The 21,953-nt window shown below is 37.8% G+C and overlaps 1 protein-coding gene across 1 annotated transcript; it reads right to left on the reverse strand.

The window, feature by feature from the left end:
- Positions 1-467: 467 nt before the first annotated feature.
- Positions 468-13,065, reverse strand: opn4xa (opsin 4xa). Its single transcript, XM_067575262.1, is given in 10 exon segments — positions 468-485; positions 583-637; positions 639-724; positions 1,295-1,469; positions 1,555-1,662; positions 1,950-2,111; positions 3,285-3,456; positions 3,559-3,762; positions 4,438-4,571; positions 12,633-13,065. Coding segments are annotated over 10 exon segments (1,248 nt in total). The 5' UTR covers positions 12,767-13,065.
- Positions 13,066-21,953: the final 8,888 nt, after the last annotated feature.

A 21,953-nucleotide genomic window follows, 5' to 3' on the forward strand; every position in this document is an offset into this window, starting at 1 on the left:
TTACTCTGCTGTGTCACAGTAACATGTAGCCACATATATAGATAAACATTTAGCTTTCTGGTGTCGGGGAGATAAATCTTTGCACAGACTCAAAGAGCTGAGTAGAACAGTCCAGAGGCTGTAAATCGAGCAACAGTTCTGTCTGTTTTCCCTGTGTGCCTTGTTTTTCCCATGATAACCATGGTCCAGCAGGTCTTCTTTGAGTTGGGTCTGACAACGGCATGGGAGTGCACACAAACAGTGTTGTCCAAAGAATCTGGCTGGATGAGGACCTGGGACTCCTTCCCATCTTCCTCTCCCTGTTCTTGCTGTGCCTCCCTCTGTTCATGTTTACCTTCCTTCTCTCACTCATCTTTCTGTTTCATCTCTTTATTCCAGCTTTCAGGATTCTCCTCCCCCGGGCCACGGGCATTAACATGTTGAACAGACTCAGATGAAAGGTTGTGGCCACATCTGTTCAGTGAGCCTCACTCTGTGATGGGAGTCTAGAACAGAATTTAAATTAAAATCTACATTTAAATAATTGTGCTGACGTGATTTGAATCTAAAAACGACACATATAATGATGAGCACCTACCTTACCTGTTCATGGCTTTGGCTTCCCTTTTCTTTGGTCTGTTTAACCAGTGACTTGTACTTTCTCCCTCAGAGCTCCAAGGGAGTAACTGGACCTCAGACAATGGCTCTGGTCAATTGGGTCCAGCTCCACATCACTCCAAACCTGCTACAGGGGATATGCACATTAATATATGTATATTGAGGTAAAAATTTTCTTAATTAACTCATTATCACTGGTCACCTTATATTTGCTTTGTAAGTGTGGTACTAGTAGAAAATAACAGTATGAGTAATGGCTGCTTACTATTACATCTTCTGAAAACAATTGCTCTTTATTTTAGCAAATATTTATTGTTTCACACTTAGCAAACCAAGCTGTAAATATTCATTCATGGTAAAAAAAAAAAAAAAAAAAGAATGTTTATTCCACATTTGGACCTCTGCTATTGCTGAGCAATTGTTTGAATTGTAAAGCAGCAAAGTTAATGTTATGCATTTATACAGTTCTTATGCAAAGACAGTAACTTAAAACATGAACATTGCATAACATGAAGATTTCAAGTGACTTGACTGGCCAACTCACAATGCAGAAACAGATTTTTAATCTCAGAAAAAGAACTATTTAAATGGAACGACACACTTTGTGCAGTCCATTTCTGATTTTATTATAGTGCTGCTTGACTTGACCTGATGTTTGCCTCCACTCATCAAAGCCTGGGGCAGAAACCAAACTCACTGTGTCAGTTGTAGACACAGAGGACACTTGGTGAAACTTTGTTTTGGAGACAGATGACTGTCTGCTCAGCATTGAGTCCCTGAAGGATGACTCGCTGTGTGACACTGATATGCAGTCCCTCCTGGGGGCCTGGGCTAGGAAGTGTAGACAGGGGACCTTTTCAGCTAGCGTGTCCCTGTTGAAAAATAGTGATTACTCAAACAGAACTGCTATATCTCTCTCAAGCTTAGATTACTGATTAGTTGGATGACTGCACTCACCTGTATTTAGAGTGAATGATGGCATAAATAAAAGGGTTGTAGATGGCTGATGCCTTGGCTATAACAGCTGGGACAGCTTTGGAGTAGGGATTCAGGATGCTTCCATATCTGAAAAGTGATTGTATAGAGCAGAACTGTACAACACCTGCAATGATACTGATACTGTAGTTTAACCCTATTGTGTAATATTTCACCATGCCATAGATAATGATATTCTACAGGAGGTGGAATATGGATCATGGTTAATGGCTGAAATGAATTACACAATGCAAGCAAGCATCCTGTATGTTTTATTCCAGGATATGCCAGCTGGCTGTACACAACTAATATTGTCGGACTTTTTAAAAAATCATTGGATCATAAAGAGCCCTTGTCATACTGCATTGTATATTTACCCAGCCCAGGCGATGAGGGTGACACATGCATAGGGCGACCAGGAAAGCACAAACACTATGATGACCACAAAGGCAATCTTGGCCAGCTTCCATTCAGTCTTGATGGACTGCTGCTGGATCAGGGTTGTCTTCCTCACCTGAGACCCCAACTTCTCCACATCTCTGTTAGGGCAGAGAGAAGGAATAAAGGAATTTTGTTGTTAGAATATAAGCCTATGCGGAGGCTAAATGGATGAAAATCAACTACATCACAAGAATTAATTCAAAGTAGCATTTGCAGACTTGTTTTTTAGACATATTATGTGGCATGGACTGTGATGGACTTTGGACTCAATTGCAGATACAGTGAGACAGATGATGAAGACAAGATTTTAATATAGCAAAGCAAAGCAGACAAGATGACAAACAGGGCAGGGGGGGAACAAACATGGAGTACATTTTATTTTTCTTATTTCCTCATGTGAATATTTTTCGCGCTCCTTGCTACTCTGAGCAGGATTTCAAAGGTTTCAAACGTCCTTATTGACGGCAAACACAATTGTGCTCATCACAAGGACAAAAGATAAAATATGAAGTTAGAGAAGCACAATGTACCCGAATTGGACAGAGCAGGCAAAGAGTAACAGGCTAACATGCTAAGGGAGGTTGGAAGACACTTAGAGACACGAGTTGTAAGACAACACAGGGCCACCTCCTGAAAGACATAGCCAAAAATACTTGATCTTCCTGGGACTGAAGGCTAGATGGTTGAACCTGCACCTCAACCACAAATGAGAAGGTCTGCATAACCTTTATCATAGCATCATCCCAATATAACAATGCTATCAGAACTAACATTGTGTTTAGGCATGCCTTGTACTGTAAATAGATAAAGCTGAAAATTTAGGGACCCTTTAAATATGACCTCATAACGTATTTAGTATTGGAGGCTGCCTCTGAATAGACAACTACAGTCTTATATGCACACAGAAGGCTTCTGGTTGACAGGAGGAAATGACAGGATCTGAATAACAGACAAAAATATACACACTTGCAAAAAGAGAAACTAGAAAAGGGAGAGAAACTGAGGTAGATGAGAGCAATGCGGAAGGCACCATCACAATACATAACCTGCTTGCTATCACATTTAACAAATGGTATTGCAGTAAATTCAAGCGTCTTCATTAGATTGTTGATGTGAAGATGTGCCAGTAGAGGGAAACTATGTATAACTGCATTTCAATGCTATGATGCTGTTTTAAACACTTATAAAGTAATCTTCCTATAAATGGCAGCATTTCAATTATTTTCAAAGAGTTTAAAGTTCTGCATATTCACCTATGTTAATTCATTCACCTGCTTGCATGGCGGATTGCCAGAAACATGCACAGATAACAGTAGGATATAATGCCCAGAGGGATGAAGAATACAAAGCAGCATAACATCAAAGTGTAACTTTTATTGGCTGGAGTAGATGTCACGTAGTCCCATGTGCATGAGGTCATCAGGCCCTCTGGTATATATGAACCTTGAGAAAAAGACAGATAAGAGGGAAGTGTATAGGCTCTAGAAGTATAAAAATAATTGCATAGGAACCAGGAACCAGGAGGTGAGAAACTAAATTACTTACTCCACCCCAAAAGTGGTGCAAGGCTCCAGGCTAGAGAGTATAGCCAGACCAGGGAAATAATGAAGCAAGTGCGTCTCTTGGAGGTCCATTGTATGGCCTGCAGAGGCTTGGTGATGACAATGTAGCGATCTACAGAGATGGCCAGAAGGTTTATCATGGAAGTGATTCCAAATAAAGCTCCACAGAAGGCGTACATTTTACAGCCTGCGGAGAAGGAGAAAGAAGACAGCATTTTAATAATAAGTTTCTCCTTGTAGCTGGAAGACTGTGGATTACATGTAATAATGATAAAACAGATATTTTGCATGAAATTTTAGTGACATAAATACACAGCCCATAAACATGAATGTGTACTATATTTCATATATAGCTCTATACATAAACAACACTGCCATAGATACATAAAGGCACACCTGCCGACACTCCTGATTTTCACAGGAGTCTCCCTATTTTTAACCCTTTCCCCCGTTGTGCTTCCGATTGGTAATTTCTCCTGTTAATGTCCCAATTACATAGTGACACAAATTAAATGGGTGTTTCTCAGCTTCTGTGTGGGATATGTGTCATGGTACCTTAACCAGTGCGCTGTGGTTGTGTAAAACATACTGGCAGTGTATGGGAAACTGCAGGCAAAGCAGTTGAAAATATGTCTTTTCTGCATGTTTATGCTTTTGAGCAGGTGGTTTGATGAAGTACTTATTGGCTTTTTACTCATGACGGTTTTGTTGCACTTACAGTAACGACTATGGTTGTCATCAACTCAAGTAAAATGTGATCATTTACCTCCCACCCCGCACCAAATGAAGACCTCGCAATTTTTGAAACCTAAATGTTGGCAGGTATGTAAAGGATTAACTGAATGTTAAAAAAGAGAAATACCTGTCTCACCAAAAATCCAGCCCTTGTAAAGAGAATTAACAAAAAATATGGGTGACTGTGTAATTGCCATCAGGAAGTCACTGACTGCCAGGTTCATGATGAAAAAGTTGGGAGGAGTCCGTAGCTTCTTGTTACTGAAACACAGGATGATTGAAAAGTCTCAAATCAAAAGTGCTCACTATTCCACAAAATACTATGTTGTTGACACTCACATTATCATACAAAATACATTTTATGAATTTAGTAACCATACAGACAAACAAAGATCCACAATACAAATATGGCCCTTGGCACAGAACATCATTTTTTTGTTATTCAAGGCTTTAAATCTGTGTGAATGAACACACAGCATTTGTAATATTAGTTGTAGTAGTAATTCATGCACTGTAGTATTTTACATATGCAAACTTGTACACACTGCTTGTTTGTCAACTTTTTGATTGATTGTATTTATTTATTGGGACAGTGTACAGTATTTAACATAAAAGATGCACTGCACCAGAGTTAGCTCAAAGCTAATTTACATCCGCAGTCCCCCACAATCAAAACGTACAACAGCACAACAACAAACAGTACAAAGCGCAAAACACACAGAATACACCATACAAAATACAAAGCTACACACAACAGCACATCACATACACCCACAATGTCAATTAGAAATTAATAATGTAAACTTGTTAATTAAAAGCAAGACTACCTGCGCTAATGAGAAGACCATAGATAAAGGTTAGACTCAGTGGTCACAGAGGTGATTGATCTTTAGTAGATCTTTTTAATTTGGCCTTGAATGTATTGATTGAACTGCAGTTCTTCATATCATCAGGTAGGGCATTCCACTGAGTTGTGGCTTTCACAGAGAAAGCTGACTGCCCAAATGCAGTGCAACGAAATGGTATGGTACACTCTTGTATAGAGGATATTCTGGAGGATCATATAGAACTTACTGAGTGAGTGTACACAAAGTCACATAGTGAAGGAGGGACCAAACCATTTAAAATTTTAGGCACTAGGCACAAATTTGAGAATAATCTAAAATTCTTAAAGCTCAGTAAATTGTATTTCTCCAGTACCCTGCAGTGATGGAAATGCATTGGCTTTTTGTCCAGAGTTTCTGGAGTTTGTTTGTATAATGACTCAAGAGGTTTTATGGCTGTTTCTCCAGCCTGCCCCCATCATGTGATGCAATAAGACATATCAGAAAGAATCATAGCATGCACAAATATCTTGGCTGCGTCCAAAGAGAGACAGTTTCTAATATGTCTAGGTTGTATTTTACAGTTTTTTAACATGTTTCTTAAAGTTCAAATTTGGATCCAGTGTCACACCAAGATATTTAAAATCAGTAACTATGTCAATCTTTTCACCTTTGATGAAAATACCAGCATTAGGAGGTTGTATACCATGGTTTTAGAGAAAAGCATACCTTTTGTCTCGTTTACATTTAGACCCAGACATGATTAATCAAGCCAATGCAATGTGTGATCCTTTCCAATGCAATTGTTAGCTTAGCAGCAGCTAACTCAACTGTTTTTGCATGTGTGTACACAACAATGTCATCTGCATACATTTGTAGTTCTACATCATGACACTGTTGAGGGAGATCATTAATATATAGGCTAAATAATAGGGGACCTAATACTGACCCTTTTGGAACACCCATTGTGCACTACATGTTACTGGACAGTGTGTCACCAACTTTAACACATTGTATCCTATTAGATAATTATGAGGACGTCCATGCCAGTGCTTTAGATGAGAAGTTAAATTTAGAGAGTTTTGATATTAAAACATCATGATTGACTGTGTCGAATGCTTTATGCAGATCTAAAAATACAGCACCAACTACTCCTTCTTTGTTAAGTCTTGATTTAATTATCTTTATTAAGGGCAAGGTAGCAGTTTCGGTGGAATGATTTGCTCTAAAGCCAAATTGCACACAATGTAGACCAAAATTGCCTGTATTAAGAAATGTTGTCAGTTCGTTCTTTTGCTGCTGTCATCTTGTATCAGATGTAGTGGAGGAACTTTGTTGTAGCTTAAAACAGATTTTTGCACACCTGCATCCAAAATTTGTTTATTAGTTTAAGATCAGGCTGCCTGTGGCTCACCAGGTGGGGCAGGTTGTCCACTAATCAAGTGGTTGGTTGTTCAATCCTTGCAGCATCTTACATGGCTTGCTGTCATTGGTGTATGTGTGAATGAGTGAGTGAATAAGAGGAAATTGTAAAGCTCATTGGATAAAAGCGCTATATAAATGAAGTCCATTTACCAAAATCATTCTTAAAAAAATCACTGCATCATAATTCTGCTTTTTAACTGAACATAACAATTTTAAGATAAATGTTACAATTTTATTGTAAAGTTTATTGTAAACATGTAGCTATGGATTAAACTATCCAGAGTTATTGTGTTGAAAGGTTGTTTTTTTTAATCACTTTTCAGTTATTGAAAGATTTCGGGTGCCCGAGAGTGATGCACAGACATACAGAGGGGGCAGGGGCTCATACCTACAAACAAGGCTCTTCCTCTTTCCTGGTCAAAGCGATATCAATCAAATACTTCTCAAATCCACATCCTTCTGAACTTAAGTCCACCTCCCTTCCCATAACAGGATGAAAATCACCAGAAATCACACATCAAAAGACTCACTTTCTTATTTTATTATTATTATATTATTTTAATGCTCTTAAACTCAAAGAGAGACGTAATGTAGACTGCAGCTCTTAGCAAGGGAATCACAAGATCATTAATAAACAAAGTAAGACTGTCCTGTATACATGAAATGGAAGAACACAAGCACAGCTTCAGTTCAGTGCAGCTGTGGTGAAAAAGAGACAGTTTAACTGACACTTCATCACTTGAGGTCAGAAATCAATTGATAAATGACCTTTAAGTTGAGACGCATTATTAGGAAGACAACTGGGAAACACCATAAGCCAAATGCCTCGAGGATCTCCAAAAATAAAAGCAGTATTGACAGTTTATTCACTTATTGACTAACACAAGCTTATGTACTTTCTCAGAGGTTTCTGGGAGGGTGCAGGTAAGGCAGGAAATGGATTTCTAGTCTTTCAAAACATCTGTGTGTCTCCCACAAATGAACTCTTTTTTTGTTTTTTATTTAAGCCAAGCATGTGAAAAAGCATGAGGGAAGAAAGCTGCAACACACTGCAACATTACACATTCGCAATGTTAATTTTTCAAGTAAACTTCACAAAAATCAATTCTGTCAGGGTAACATTTCTCTTCTCTAATCACTCCGAAACCCCCCCAGAAACTGCTAAGACAAAACATGCAGCCAAAACAGATACATATAAAATTAATTACAACTGTGACATTACCTTACACTACATCAGCTATCAGTTATAGCAACTAGAAGCTAACTGTGTTAGCTAAAGTAGAACAGAATATGTTGCTATTAAACTGTCACACAGTCCCACATCATGAGAACCTGTGATACTGTACACATGTACAGAATTTGCAATAATGAGCCTGGAACCAGCCATGTGGGGGCCACAGCAGATGTTGGCAGCACAAGTTGTTTTCCAAGGCTGCAAGTGGGCACAGATGGTCATGTTGTAATGCATGGTAATGGTGTCTACTGCATAACCTTCTGTAAGCATGCCACAGCTCACTGCACACACACTTCACATTGTTTTTTGGCAATCATTGCTTTTGTTACACTGAAACAAGCCCCCAGAAACAGTGCTGGGCTTTGTGGAGGGCTACCAGTGTGTGGTGATTTTATCTTTTTTGTGAACTAGTGAAATCTGAGCATCACCTAAAATCTATAATACATTAGTTCTTCCTTTTCTGACGCAGGCTTTGGAATATTAACTATTTATAGCAGCCTTTGATGCCTTTCATCTGTGAAGTGTCAGTTTAATCTGTGTCAGTGAGCATTTTATTTTTCATTATACTTATTTACTGTGAAATAAAAGGCCACACGTTTATAGCATAGGGACACAGATGTAATAGGACCAACATTGGTTCCAGGTGAATTAAAAACAATGATACTGTATGCTTTCTTATGTTTTCTAGTGTTCACATAGTGCCACAACTTCATATTTACTTCAATAGTTACATCAGCACCATTTACCTCTGACAGACTTTGTGCTGCTTGTTTTGCCCACTGACTGTAAAAAGACTAAAAAAAAGTAAACACTGCACAGACAGATAAGCCAGAGTGTATTTATGTGTTTACATGCAGGTGAGTGGGTGTGTACTGAATAAGTGTGACTGGAGTAGAGATTGAGTGATGCGACATTTAAGATAGCTGTGTATAACTGTGCTTCACTGGAGGTTAGGCCTAATGCAGAAAACATGTCAGACTCAGGATTGTATCTAACACCTGGTTCTTCACTGCATTCAGTGGAATACTCTATACCCAGGAGGAGCCTTAGTGTATATATGTAACATACACACCAGTGTATATACTGTATATTGACCTCATTTCATATCTTGATATCTTAAGTGAAACGGTACAGTATACAGAAATTGACATTTTGGCATTAAACTGTGTTAAATGTAAAAAGAAATTTGGGCCATAATGGAGGTTTTTCACGGGAGACATTAAGACATGTCATAGAAGGAAAAGCACGTGTGCAACTGATAACATTAACGATGGCTCAGTTCCATTTAAAGGTGCAAGTAAGAATTATGTAAAAAAAAAAATAGTTGAAAACATTAAAAAATTAACTAAAATTGTCAACAGAATGTGAAGAAATGATAAAATGACCTTCCCCGACTTTCTTGGTTGCCTATGACAACCTGTGGACTGATTTCTATGTTAAGGACTTGGGACAGTTTTACCTGGAAAATCCAAAGGATGTGACAATTATGTGCGCTCCCAAGTGCCTTGCCTCTCTCTCATCCCCCTAGAGTGCCAACAGGGTGCAACACTAGCTAACGTTATCTTAGAAATTAAGTCCGCTAACGTCCGACTCCGAGCTGGCCTTCTTCCTATTGGACAGGTAAGCTAATATTACTGCAAAGCATGTGAAAAGGTTCTATTACATTAGTTGGCAGAATGTCAAACAGCAAAATTACGTTTGTTATTAGTTATTTGTTTCCATTATTATTGCAGGTTTATAGATTAGCTGATTTTAGATAATTAGATCATCTCTGAGTTCTCTTATCAGGTGAACATAATCAATCATTGTTTATATGCTGTATTTGATTTGTTCATTTGTCCGTACAATAATTTATCTAAACAAACACTCATTACATATGTCTGAAATGTTTGGCTAGAATACATCCCTGATGTATAAATCACTCTAATGGTTGTCAACTGTGCTGAAACGTGTGCATTCAGCCACAAAGTCATCACACAAGAGTGAGGCAGTTCTCTTCATCGGGATTTAACACAGAGTATGAAAGTCAGTGAAAGGGAAGATAAGTTATAGGCTGCATTATGATACATGTCAAAACATTTTAAAATGATAGTTATTCAAATAAGAACATTTTTTAACCTGCAGATTTAATTTTCTTCTAGCCTAGTTAAGAATCTTGTTGCGCTGACGTTGGCGTTTAGTGGGACGCATAATAGTTGATTGGATTACCCTGAGCTGCAGTACTGTTATTTAAGCTTTATGTAATCTAGGTGGTAGCACAGTGTTGACTGTATGTATAATAAATAAGGGAGTGGCTGAATGAATTGTTGAATTCATGCATTGATTTATCCAGTACAGTTAGAAAATCACTAGGCTGTGTCCTGGTATTGAATGCCTGCAGGCTGCTGGGAAGCCCTTTCTGCCTGTGCGTATGACATCTGTACTTCCTGATGCAAGAACACACTGTTTCCCTCACACTAACATTGCAGAAAGTACTGTGGTGGGAGAAAAGTATCACATGAACTGCTTGAAGTGCTGGCCTTGAATTTTTCACTAGTTTTATTGTTGTTTAAAATTAGGTGTTGATACTTCAAATTCAGTAAATAGTCACAAGTTCTGCTATTTAATAATAAAGAAATACAGAATCTGTGTGACAATTAGATATATTGTAGAATCCATTAGGCTAGATATCGCAGTCAGACATCTCAAACATTGTCTCATATTTTCATGTACCACCAAAGTGAGTATTTAATGTGTGCTGTTTGATCAACAAATGGTCCTCAGGCAAACCGCTACTGTGAATTCATTTGTTTTGGAGTTTTAACAGAACTTGAACAGTGCTTTCTCAGTCCAAGTGTGCACTCCTTCCCAGACTTCACAGAATTGTTCTTAGGATGAAGAATTGTAATGCAAAAATGCTTGTTACAATGTCCAATGCAGCTATCATCATTGACTGATGATTGATTAACCTGCCACCATGCTGCAAATGTGAATGAACAGAGTTTTTCATTAGTTCATTTGTACGTTAAATACTAGTAGTGTTCAGATATCTAGTCTCTCAGGTTACAGATACCTCCAACCAAAATGTTAGTTGTTATTTTCTATCTTTTCTGACCTGTTTTTGTCTCACTCCCTGCTAATTTGCCACAGTACTACATTTGTGACTATTTTAATTCATGAGAGTACTAATGGTTTTCAGTTTAAATAAATAATTGTTTATTTGTTGAGTATCAATATGTTAAGCTTGCCAAATTATTGTAAATTTACTGCATATTGAACTCATTATTAAAATGGCTATGCGCAGGGAAAACAAATGTTGATGTACTTACTTAGTAGCATTTCAATAAATCTAAGTCTGTTTATTAGCTACTTGAAATAGCAAAATACAGAATGTGTTGCCAAATGGAATCCACTTAAATATCTGCTCAATCTTTATCTGTAAAAACAGAAAGTGTCTTCATAAACAATTAAGTATAGGATCTACATTTTTGTGACTAGTAAATCTAAATAATACAACTGTGTCATGCAAGCAGCACTTCAGCATCATGCAGGATGCCTCATGATACTGTTTAATGTTAATAAATTTCTTCTTCCAGAAAAATCATTAATATTTGTTACATCTGTTCATCAGTACTCAGACAGCAACCCAGCTCAAAGTGTTGTGGAAGACGCAGCCAAAATAAGGCTCTGCATAAAAATAAATTATAGAACAAATGTAGAATTGTCATGGCTGAAGTGACAACAATAAAAAGGCTGATTTTATCTCTTGCTTTAATAATTTGGAACTGCACCATCTTCATTATTCTACCATAACTATTATTACTATCTATCAGGTAATAATCAAACACTGTAATGCGGCCTTGAGAGAAGATGCAGTGTGAAATGAATCATTTGAAAAAAAGAAAGAAAGCGAATCACAAATAAGAACTTTCAGCTAACAAAGAGTAGGTTTTAAAGGGGACATATCATGCACATTTTCAGGTCTATACTATATTCTGGGTTTTTACTATAATATCTTTGCATGATTTACAGTTTAAAAAACTCCTTATTATCTTATGCTGGCCCTTTATGCAGCCCCACAGTTCAGCTTCTGTCTGAAACAAGCCGTTTTGGCTCCTGTCTCTTGAAGGCACCTGATGAGCCCTCTGTTCTGATTGGTTAGGCTCCAGAAGCTGCATAAACTAACAGTAGTAGAAGATTTCACTCATTTTCTTTCAATTTCGTTCTTTGCTCGAAATTGAAACATCTCAAATAAACCTGTACATATTTGAGTCCGAATCCAATCTGAAATATTTGAATAGACAACACTAACAACCATTGAACAACTTTAGCAGCAAAGGCTACAGAATGGGCAGCCACTTGTGGGCATGCATGAACAATCTGATGTCATCATGAGGAGGAAGTAGAGGTGACATTGCAAACAGCGTGTTCAGAGCAGGCTGGCTTTTGGCTTTCAAGGAGCATTTTTACATACATTCACCTCAAGTTTTGGACCTTGGCTATTTTTATCATAGACATCCAACATCATGACAGTATAAAAATAACAAAAAATCACAAAAAGCATGATACGTCCCCTTTAAGTAAACCTTTCTTACACATTTTGGCTGTAGAAAAGGCTATGACTGGCTGAATTTCACAGCCAACATATTGACTTGACAGTTTAACACATAGATGGAACGCAGCCATTATTCATAATAATGAATGGTATGGGACAAATATTCTCTTCCTGTGCTATTCCTGGTATGACATGTTAAAATGTCTGCCATGAAAAACATTGATGCAGCTCTAAAACTGACAATGACAGACAGGCACATTCTTCACTATCACCCATTCTGTAAGGAAAATCTACCAGATGCCTACCAGAAAAAGGCGTACATGACCAAGGCGTTCCCAGTAACACCCACTGTTCCAATCACCAAGACGAAGAAGGCAACGATGTAGTGAGCGTGGTCCTGGACATCCACCTGTCGATAGAATCCGTGATCCACGTCCATTTCTGTCACAAAACCACACACAAAGATGTCAGCATCAGAGGGTCTATCTTTGGAGTACAGCACGTCATGGTGACCCAGTCTTCTTTTCTGTCTCTCTGACCCACTAAACTTTCCAGCATTATGTAAGAGTATTTATCAAGATCAGCAAGTAAAACGTCTGGGGGCAAAAATATACAAGGACATGATGGCATACAGCTTGCGTCTGCAACACTGCATCTTTGTTCAGTCAGGATTCCTTCATGTCAACATTTTATGAAGTTGACTTAGTCTGCTCAAGGCTGTGAATTAATTTGTCTTAGTTGAGGCTTCTTTGTAATAGTTTAGACATTAAATTATGTTAATAGTTTGTACATTAGATAACATATTTTTTATATTTTGTATCCATCTTTTTTGTTTTTTATGTTTCAGATATGTAGCAGTTTTGCACTTATATATATTTTTTAGGAAATCTGAGGAAATCCCCACATTTCCTCCCAGCTCACTGGTGATGTTTTGAAAGTCAACTGTGAACTTTGTTGAGTTTTCAAACAGGAACAGGAAATTTTGAGTTTTGGGGGTTAGTGTTGGGTACTATAACAAAATTGAGAAGTGTATCTGTAAGTTCTGATGAAAATGCAGTACTGTTCTACTTTCTACATCACTGTATGTCTGTTTGGTTGGTTGGACAAACCGTCCAACAAGGTTGGTGTATAGGATAAAGTACTGAAAGCTTACTTTCATACAAAATAGTGGTACAACCCTTAGAACTGCACAGTCTAAACAGTGATTCGTTAAATGGTAATCCAAGGCAAATTAAGCAGAAATATTGATTTATACAGGGGTGATTAAGGGTGTGTCTAGTCTAGACCAAAACAGAGCTTTATGTACGCACAGCTTTATAAATCTGTCAAAAACAATGTGTACAGTAAACGTATGAGTTTCAGTCATGAATCTGAGTTTTATGGGTTTACGTCCCAGATCTCTCTTTTTTCCTTTATGTCAACTACATGATACATTTTTGAGGCCCCCTTTTTCAGTTCTTCAAGTCTTCCTCATATGCACAATGAAGACAAAAAATCATGCTCTTTAGCACTGTATGTAAGTTAGGAGCGGTATGGGACAACAACAAAACTCATTCTTGTGATACTTTGAACAATAGTCTAAGAACTTTAAATATTCTCTGTAGTATGCTTTTCTGGACTGAAACAACACAAAAAAGTTCACCTTATACACTGACCTGACATGACAGATTAAGAGTGAGCATACATTTTTCTGCCACTATTTATTTATTTATTTATTTTGGCAATGAATTGCAAATCTTATAGCTTATAGAATCAAAAGGATTATGACAGTCAGTGCCTTTTAATATCAATTGTTAACCCTTGCAAACTGTGAAATCGGTCAGCTAAGTATTAATCACTTTAGGCAATGAGAGTTGAAGAGCAGCAAAGGTGCCATGGCCTTACTGGTCAGAGACGAGATCCTCACTCAGTATTATTGAGCTGATGTACTTTGAGAGATTTCATGAGGTCATTCTTGGGACAGCCACAATATGCATTTTCAGAGCAGAGTCAACAATTCACACACGAAGATTTTAATAACAATGCTTGTAAGGCAACATTTAAGTTAAAATGGCAGGCAAGATGTTTAAGAGTGTAAGTTTTAATCCATCACAAGTGCCCAATGATTGCCACGCTGACTAAGACATATTTATCGAAGAGGTGATTAAGTCAAGGCATTTTTGATAATGAAAATGACTGTATGGACTTTGCTGTTCCCTCTGGTCATTGCTCAGCTGCGGCAGTGATTATAAGAGGATTTTTATGTTTTGTTAATGTGATGGAATCAAGAGTGCACATTGAGTCACGCAATATTAACAGCATTTATCCTATGCAAACCCACTTCCTGTCTGATTCTGAGCTGCATTATAGAAAGGAGTTAGACGCTGGTGCAGCACAACTCTCTCTGCCACATCACTTTCGGAAGATGCTGTTAAACATCTATGATGTACCTCATTCATAATTTGTTTGTTTGAGAACAAGAACTTGTTATAAATCGTGTCCACTGTTGACTCATAATGCATAATCTAAAATTAAGTTGAGTGATGTGACTGTACTTAATCCACCAGAGTAGCAGTGAAGCATGAACATAAGAAATGTACATTACGTTCGTATGTTGCTGTGTCTAATATGTTGTGCATTTTTAGTGTATTTGCACAAATAAATCTTATGATTATATACAGCATATACTACTAAAACATTAAATTAAACTAATTATGTAAATTGCAACTTTTCCTCTGCTGCAGTTAAAAAAAGAATAAATTAATAAAAGCATAGATATCTATATTATAACCCAATGGGTGAGGAGCACATGGGTATGCAGTGTGATAGGTCCACACAGGGAGCTCTTGCTGTGCTCAGTGAAGGCTTGTGCGTCAGAGGAACCCTCAATCACCTCTTACTTCCCCTCATTAGGCATCAAAGCATTGTCTCATATGAAAGGCTAAAGTCACATAAATCAAATACGTACCTGAAGTGACTGTGTCCACATTAAAGAGAAAGAGAAATGAGCTATAATGAAATGCAGTCTTTGCTTTCTTTTACGAACATTTCAGAACAGATGTAGCTAATTTGATCATTCAGAAATTGCTAATACAAAATGTTCACAGAAAGCAAATTGATCGCTGAATAAGCTTTGATGCCTCTCGTCTTGCCTCTCAGAACTGTTAAACTAAAATACTCTGATTTCATATTTGTTAAGTGGATATTAAAAATCATTTTAAAAAATCATGAAAGTACAATGATTTTGGCAATGTCTTAAAGAATGATTTTGGCAAAGTTATAAACAGAACATTATTCAAAGCAACAAGTCCTTTTTATAAGAAAAGTCTGTTTTTAATTTAGATCATTCTCCACACTTGGTCATCATTAAATCTGCAACATTTTTATCTAAACAACGGTGTTATATTTGTGAGACAAAGGGTAAAATATCAGGGGATCAAGCCCCATTCTGACAACACCAACAGTGTGCATATACCCAGCTTCGGATAAAATTAAATATTGATCCATGGATAATATCAACATTACTGTTATATATTGACGGTAGTAACAAAAAATGTATGATGAATAAAGAAGATCCTACGTAAGGGTTCAAAATTGAGTGTATTAAAGGAATTCCCTCTTAATAGACACCAACATGTCTCAAGCTGAAATCAAAAAGTGGTGTTTTAAAACCACCGATGTTTCTAAGAATGCTTAGTTTAAAACATCCCAACAGACGATTATTGAATTAAACACACTCTCTTAAGTTTGCTTTATATAACTCTGAGACATATCATGGTTAGTATACATAATATATATCAGCAAAAAATACAGAAAGAGGTTCCAAACAAGTCAAACTAACCTTTAGCCTGTAAAGCTTAATCAAGTCACAAAGTATGACTTTACCTCATCCAGAGAGTGAAGCCCCCTTTCCTCTTCACGGCACCTCTGTGTTTGTAGTGGAGTGGTAAAGAGAATCAAAGAGACACTGAGGCTGTGCAACATGTAAAAAAAAAACCACTGGTGAAAACCCACCACGCTTAAGGTTTAAATGGATAAGGTTGATGACTGCTTCTCTAATCCCCAACTTAGATAGAGATTCTATCATGCAGTGCAGCAATAGTAAGCTGCTGCTATCTGTGCTTGAGAGAATATGAGAATACACAGAAAGACAGATAGAAAGCGAGCAGCAGTACATTGACCCATCCCCCTGCTGGCTACCCATCACACACAGCTCTCATATGGCACAATGCATCGATCAAGCCAGTGTGTGGTGTGTGTGCGTGCATGAGGACACGCATGTGTTAGTGTTTGTTTGTTTGTGTGGGAAGGTGGTAAGAGGCTGGTCTGATCATATTAACGACATTTCAGGTAACAACTGTAAAACATAAACTCTTGTCAATACTTTTAGAAAGAAATAGGGCTGCAATCTGTCAATTATTTTCTCAATTGAACAATTAATCATTTTGTCTATAAAACATCAGAAAATAGTCAATAAGTGCTAGATGCACCAATGCACCCAGAAAATGTTAAATATTTTGCCTAAAATTACCTAAAACCATTATTTGATTATCAAAATAATTGCCCATTGATTTTCTGTCAGTCGATCAATCAATTAATCGACTAATTGTTGCAGCTCTAGAAAGAAAATATACACCATCTGAAATATATTTTTTGAAACACCAATTGCATGTCAATGAATCAAGCAAATTGTTGTGAAATGTTGTTTTCATATGCATAGATTTATGTGTAACAAGTACCTGTTGCCAGTAGCACAATCGTATGCGAGCACCAGATGCCAAAGTTGGTTTCATGGGAGTTGAGAAAGTGACACAACCCAGTTGCTGCTGCTTCCCATTCGGCGCTTTGAGAATTGCGGATAGAAGTCTTGTGGTTTTGAAAAGCACTAAACCTTTTACATAGTATCAGACTTGTTCACTGCTCATCCTTGTGTAAGGAGAATCTTGAGAAAAGCACTCAGATAAAAGCCTCCCAATGTTTATCATCTCATGCACAACTGAGCAGGCAGCTGCAGCACCTCCTCTTGGCTTTAATATTTCCCTTTTCCACGCTGGAATCTGCCCTCTTTGTTTGACTATCGTAGCACCTGGCCCGGGTTGTGTGGGATCAAAACAACTCAGAAGATGCAGCGACTTATAAAAAGGGCTTTCTCTGTGAAGATTCGGTCTGGATACCATCTAGCAAGAAAAGGATAAGCCTTTACACTTCTGGGTCACTGCACCTCCAAGGGAAACAGACCTATCAACATACACTAGTTTCCAACCAGTTAGCTTCACTATAATGAATCCTGACACAGTACCACAGGGAAGCAGATATTAGTTATTTCTTTCATTTTTGTTGATTTGTTTTCTATGTAGTGTTTTTTTGGGGGGGTCAAATGACACAGTTATGATGACCAGCTGATCCACTGGGAGGGCATTTAGCATCATGGGTACAAGGCTTAACTGTTTTCTGTATGTAGCTCAGACAAAGAGAGCTTTCAGTTAATCTGTACACTTTATCAGAAAAGGAAAACCTGAAATGTTTTCTAGGAAGCACGCAAAGGAGGTGAATTCTGTGTTTTAAACACGCAATTTAATGCAATCCAGTACAGCCCAACAAAACACCTCAGTGAAGCTTAAAATATAAAATTTTTGTCAACAGAGAGATGTTGTTGCATTTCATTGCATTATATGTAAAGGCAACATATCATTATTATGCACATTATAAATACAGTAAATACTAAGATGATGGGGTCGCAGTACAGAACTGTGGGGGAAACCCTGTTGTATCACCACGTTGTGTGACTTTCCCATAGCCCGGAGGAAGACAGTGCAATCCAAGAGTGGAGGATGTGAGAATCACTGATAACTGTGTGGACCAGGAAGAAGTTATTGTGCCAAATGCTGCATCACAGTTAAAGATGATTATACTGGTAGGCTCCACAAGAGCTGGGATGACCATGCACTAGCACATGTGAATGTTAGTTGTTTTAGTCAGGCTACAAGAGTGGATGAGAGGGCTGTTTGTTTGCTCCTTTTGCCTGAGGTGACCCCACAACAACAATCAACCATCCAATTACTGTCAAAATGGTCTGTCACCTCTGTCACTTCCTCTGAGGTGTGAAAAGGACAAATGCATCCCGCAAAATACGTTTCAATGAAAAAGCTTGTACTTGAGAATTAGTCTGCCCGCAAGGGGTGTTAGGGACAAGCGGAGGTCCACAGAATAAAATTCAAGAGCACCTGTGGGGCCACCAGCATGTATACAACATCTCATTATGCATGAGTGTAAGTTGTGGAGAAAGACAATTCTGTTTCTCAGCCATACTAAGGTCACATTAGGTCTTTTTCCATGACAAGACAAGACAAAAGAAAACATGTCATCCTGAGTGAATAGTGAAGCCCCTCCCCCTGTCGGCCAATCAGTAGCCATTGTGTCAGTTGTTTGGAATTGGAATTGTAGGTCTCCAAGAGGCCATTATGAGTTATTGTAAATACTGAAGTGGACCAGTTAGATGCCAATAACAGCAACTCCACAACATTTACACAATTCGTATTATATTACAGGATATATTTATAAAGTCTATTGAGACACTTGTGATTTTGCACTTTAAATAAACATTAGTTACTTTTTTATTTTATAAGGAATGAGTATGCGTCATATATTTGTTTTATAAAAATATTTTATTTAAATGTCCCACAATATCTCAACCCAACTGATTTTTGTCTCAGAGCCTTTTTCATCCTGCTTGGGAAAAAAATCTGGTCTGGAAGTCCCTTCATTTGTGCTTATGCACAATCATAAAGGGATTGAATCTACAAGTTTTGAAACTATCGTTCAAAATCCTGTTATTCACTACAGTTTAAATATGAGTTCAAGAGTGTTTACTCACCACTCATATTTGAAGTGCTATTTAAGCACTGCACTTACACAGTAAGTTGTTGGCAGTATCATTGTAATGCAATTGTAATGTTAAAAATGTGACAACACACCAGTTAGAGGCATCATTCACCCTGGTTTCAGCAAAATCCTATGAGCAAATCAAGTCCCTATTCAGACTGGTAACTTGGAACAATATGTGCAATTGTTGAATGTAAAAATAAATATTGAGATGCATAATTCCCCAGAGTTTTCTCAAGATCTAGCCAGTGGCACAATGGCATCCAAGAGAAATTGCAATGTAGACAGACAAATAGACAGATTGATCCACAGAGCTTCTTTGGTGTCATTACTGGGCACAACAAACAGCTGAAATAATTTATTCAAGTCAAGTGAGATTTCTTAACAACTGTTTTCACCAACACAAAAAGATCACTGTACTCTGATTTGACCAAAAGCCTCTGATGTGGTTTTAGTGGCTGATGAACGTTACAAGGTTTACAAAGGATTTCTTGAACTGCTGTGTCATTCACAAATGTTCTCCACAGTGTTTCTGGAAGGCTTTTTTATGCAGTTCAGTCCACCCTATTAGGTCAATTTTTTGTCGTTTCATGTAGAGGGTAGAGGGATGTTTGCAAAACACCACTACAAATGAGTGCTTGTTTTGGCTCTGGCAGCTTCCTCCAGGGACTAGATGGCATTTTTATTTTATTTTAGGTTAACTGCTAGGCCAAGCTCCCTCAGGCGATGCTTCCAGCCACCAGACATTGGCTTCTCAGTCAGTTGGTCAATATGTTGTCGAGGTAAATATATTTTTCTGCGTGTCCCAAACAGTCATGAGCCTTAGACCCTAAATGGGTGCACTGCTGAGTGCTGAAATAAAGTATATCTTCTCATATCTTTTGATCTAATTAGTAATGTGGCCCCAGGTGTACTTAGGCAGGGATCTGATGATGTCCATGCAATCCCATGCACAGGAACCATTATAATGGCAGGAAGTCATAAACATAGGAATCTTTCCCATCTTTACAATCAATCCTATTTGACATGAATGCAGCATTACACTAATGTACCTTCTGGTTGCTGATTGGCCATTCTCAGCAATTGCAACAATACTCCTGCATAGGGCTCTTGATGCTCGGACCCCTAGAACAAAGTCAGCTATCATGCATAGATTTTTCCTCCTCCTTGATTTGAGGTGGGAGTGGGATAACTAGAGTACTTGGAAACTAAATATTACCCCAGTATTTGCATACCTTTCTGTTTACCCTTGTATACATGAGTTTATTTCTGATCACAAAGTAAGGTTCACTACATGTTTTCTAATATTACATGTTACTAATTTCCTTCTCCATCCAACACTTGTGAGCCAGATTAGTGTGATGCTCTCAGCAGTTTAAGCGTGGTCTTCCTGGCTCTATTTTCTTTTGCAAACCTCACCTCACCTGACCTGCTGTAGGTGATCAACTCCATGCACAGATGTGATTAATATAGATTAATCCCCCTACAGTGTCTCGCTATGTGACAAATGGTAAATGAATGACTAGTCACCTTCACAGTATGCTCATGTTTATTTTTAATGTCCTCATATTGATTACTTTGGATATTACGTAAGTGTCTCAACATCAGCAAAAGTGAAGCAGATGGTGGTTAGAGGTGCACTGTGAATCCAGGGCTGTCATTATCAGAAAAGTATTATCTAATGGCACAGAGGATCAACTACTCATTTATATTAAAGGCTCCTGCAGACCTGTCTATATGGATTACTACAGATTTAGTTATAGCTACTAGCACAGCAACTCACAGGAATGAGAGATTATCAATAAAGCTAACCTTGGTGACACAGTGAACTGTGTCAGAGGCTGTGGCGGAGCATTACTGAGACATTGTTGAATTATGGCTATTGGTTCTTTACTCCATGACATTTACAGTCAAGATCATATGGCTTGTGATAATATCATAATACCTTGATAAATATTTTAACAAAACAGATGCAAACCACGTCATGACTGACCAACAAACTCCACTGCTTTGTCAAAAACAAATGAAAAGAAAAAACAGACAGACAGACGATTATTATAAAATGACTTTAGTAATCCCCTCCAGGATGAAGAGGGGCTTCAACTAGTGTCCTTTGATGGAAATACAGTGTACACCTGTCTGATAAGACCATAGTGTTACTTAAATCTATTCCTCTAAAATGTACCATACAGCTACCCACTCTGGGATCTGTCCAGTTTGACTGGCAGATGTGGTCTCATTATATAAAAACTGGATGCTCAGGGTTCCTTCAGCTGATAAGTAAACGGAAATTGCCACACAGATGTTGACATGTTGGAGATTGTTTAGAAACAGTGATGTATGAAAATGACCTGCCCAGTGCTTTCTTGGTGAACATATCATGCTTTTTATGATTTTCCTTCATTTATATACCATTATAATGTTGAAGGTCTATGATAAACAGAGTCTAAGTTTTCAAATATGTTTGTAAAAATACTCCCTGAAAGTCAAAAGCCCAGGCTTCACTGTGCTCTGAACACTCTGTTTGCAAAATTACTTCTGCTTCTTCATTGAACTGATGTCAGATTGTTCGCACATGCCCACAAACGGCCATTTGTTGGTAGCTTTTGTTGCTAATGGTTGTTCCATGGGTGGTTCATGTTGTCCACTCGCATAGTTTGGATTGGATTTTAGCTCGAACATGTACAGATGTATTTGAGAAGTAGACATTTTGAGTAAGGAATGAGAAAAATAAGTGAAATCCTACTACCACTGTTTGTTTATGT

Source organism: Thunnus thynnus, chromosome 19 (assembly GCF_963924715.1).
Source record: "Thunnus thynnus chromosome 19, fThuThy2.1, whole genome shotgun sequence".
NCBI classification, from domain to species: domain Eukaryota; kingdom Metazoa; phylum Chordata; class Actinopteri; order Scombriformes; family Scombridae; genus Thunnus; species Thunnus thynnus.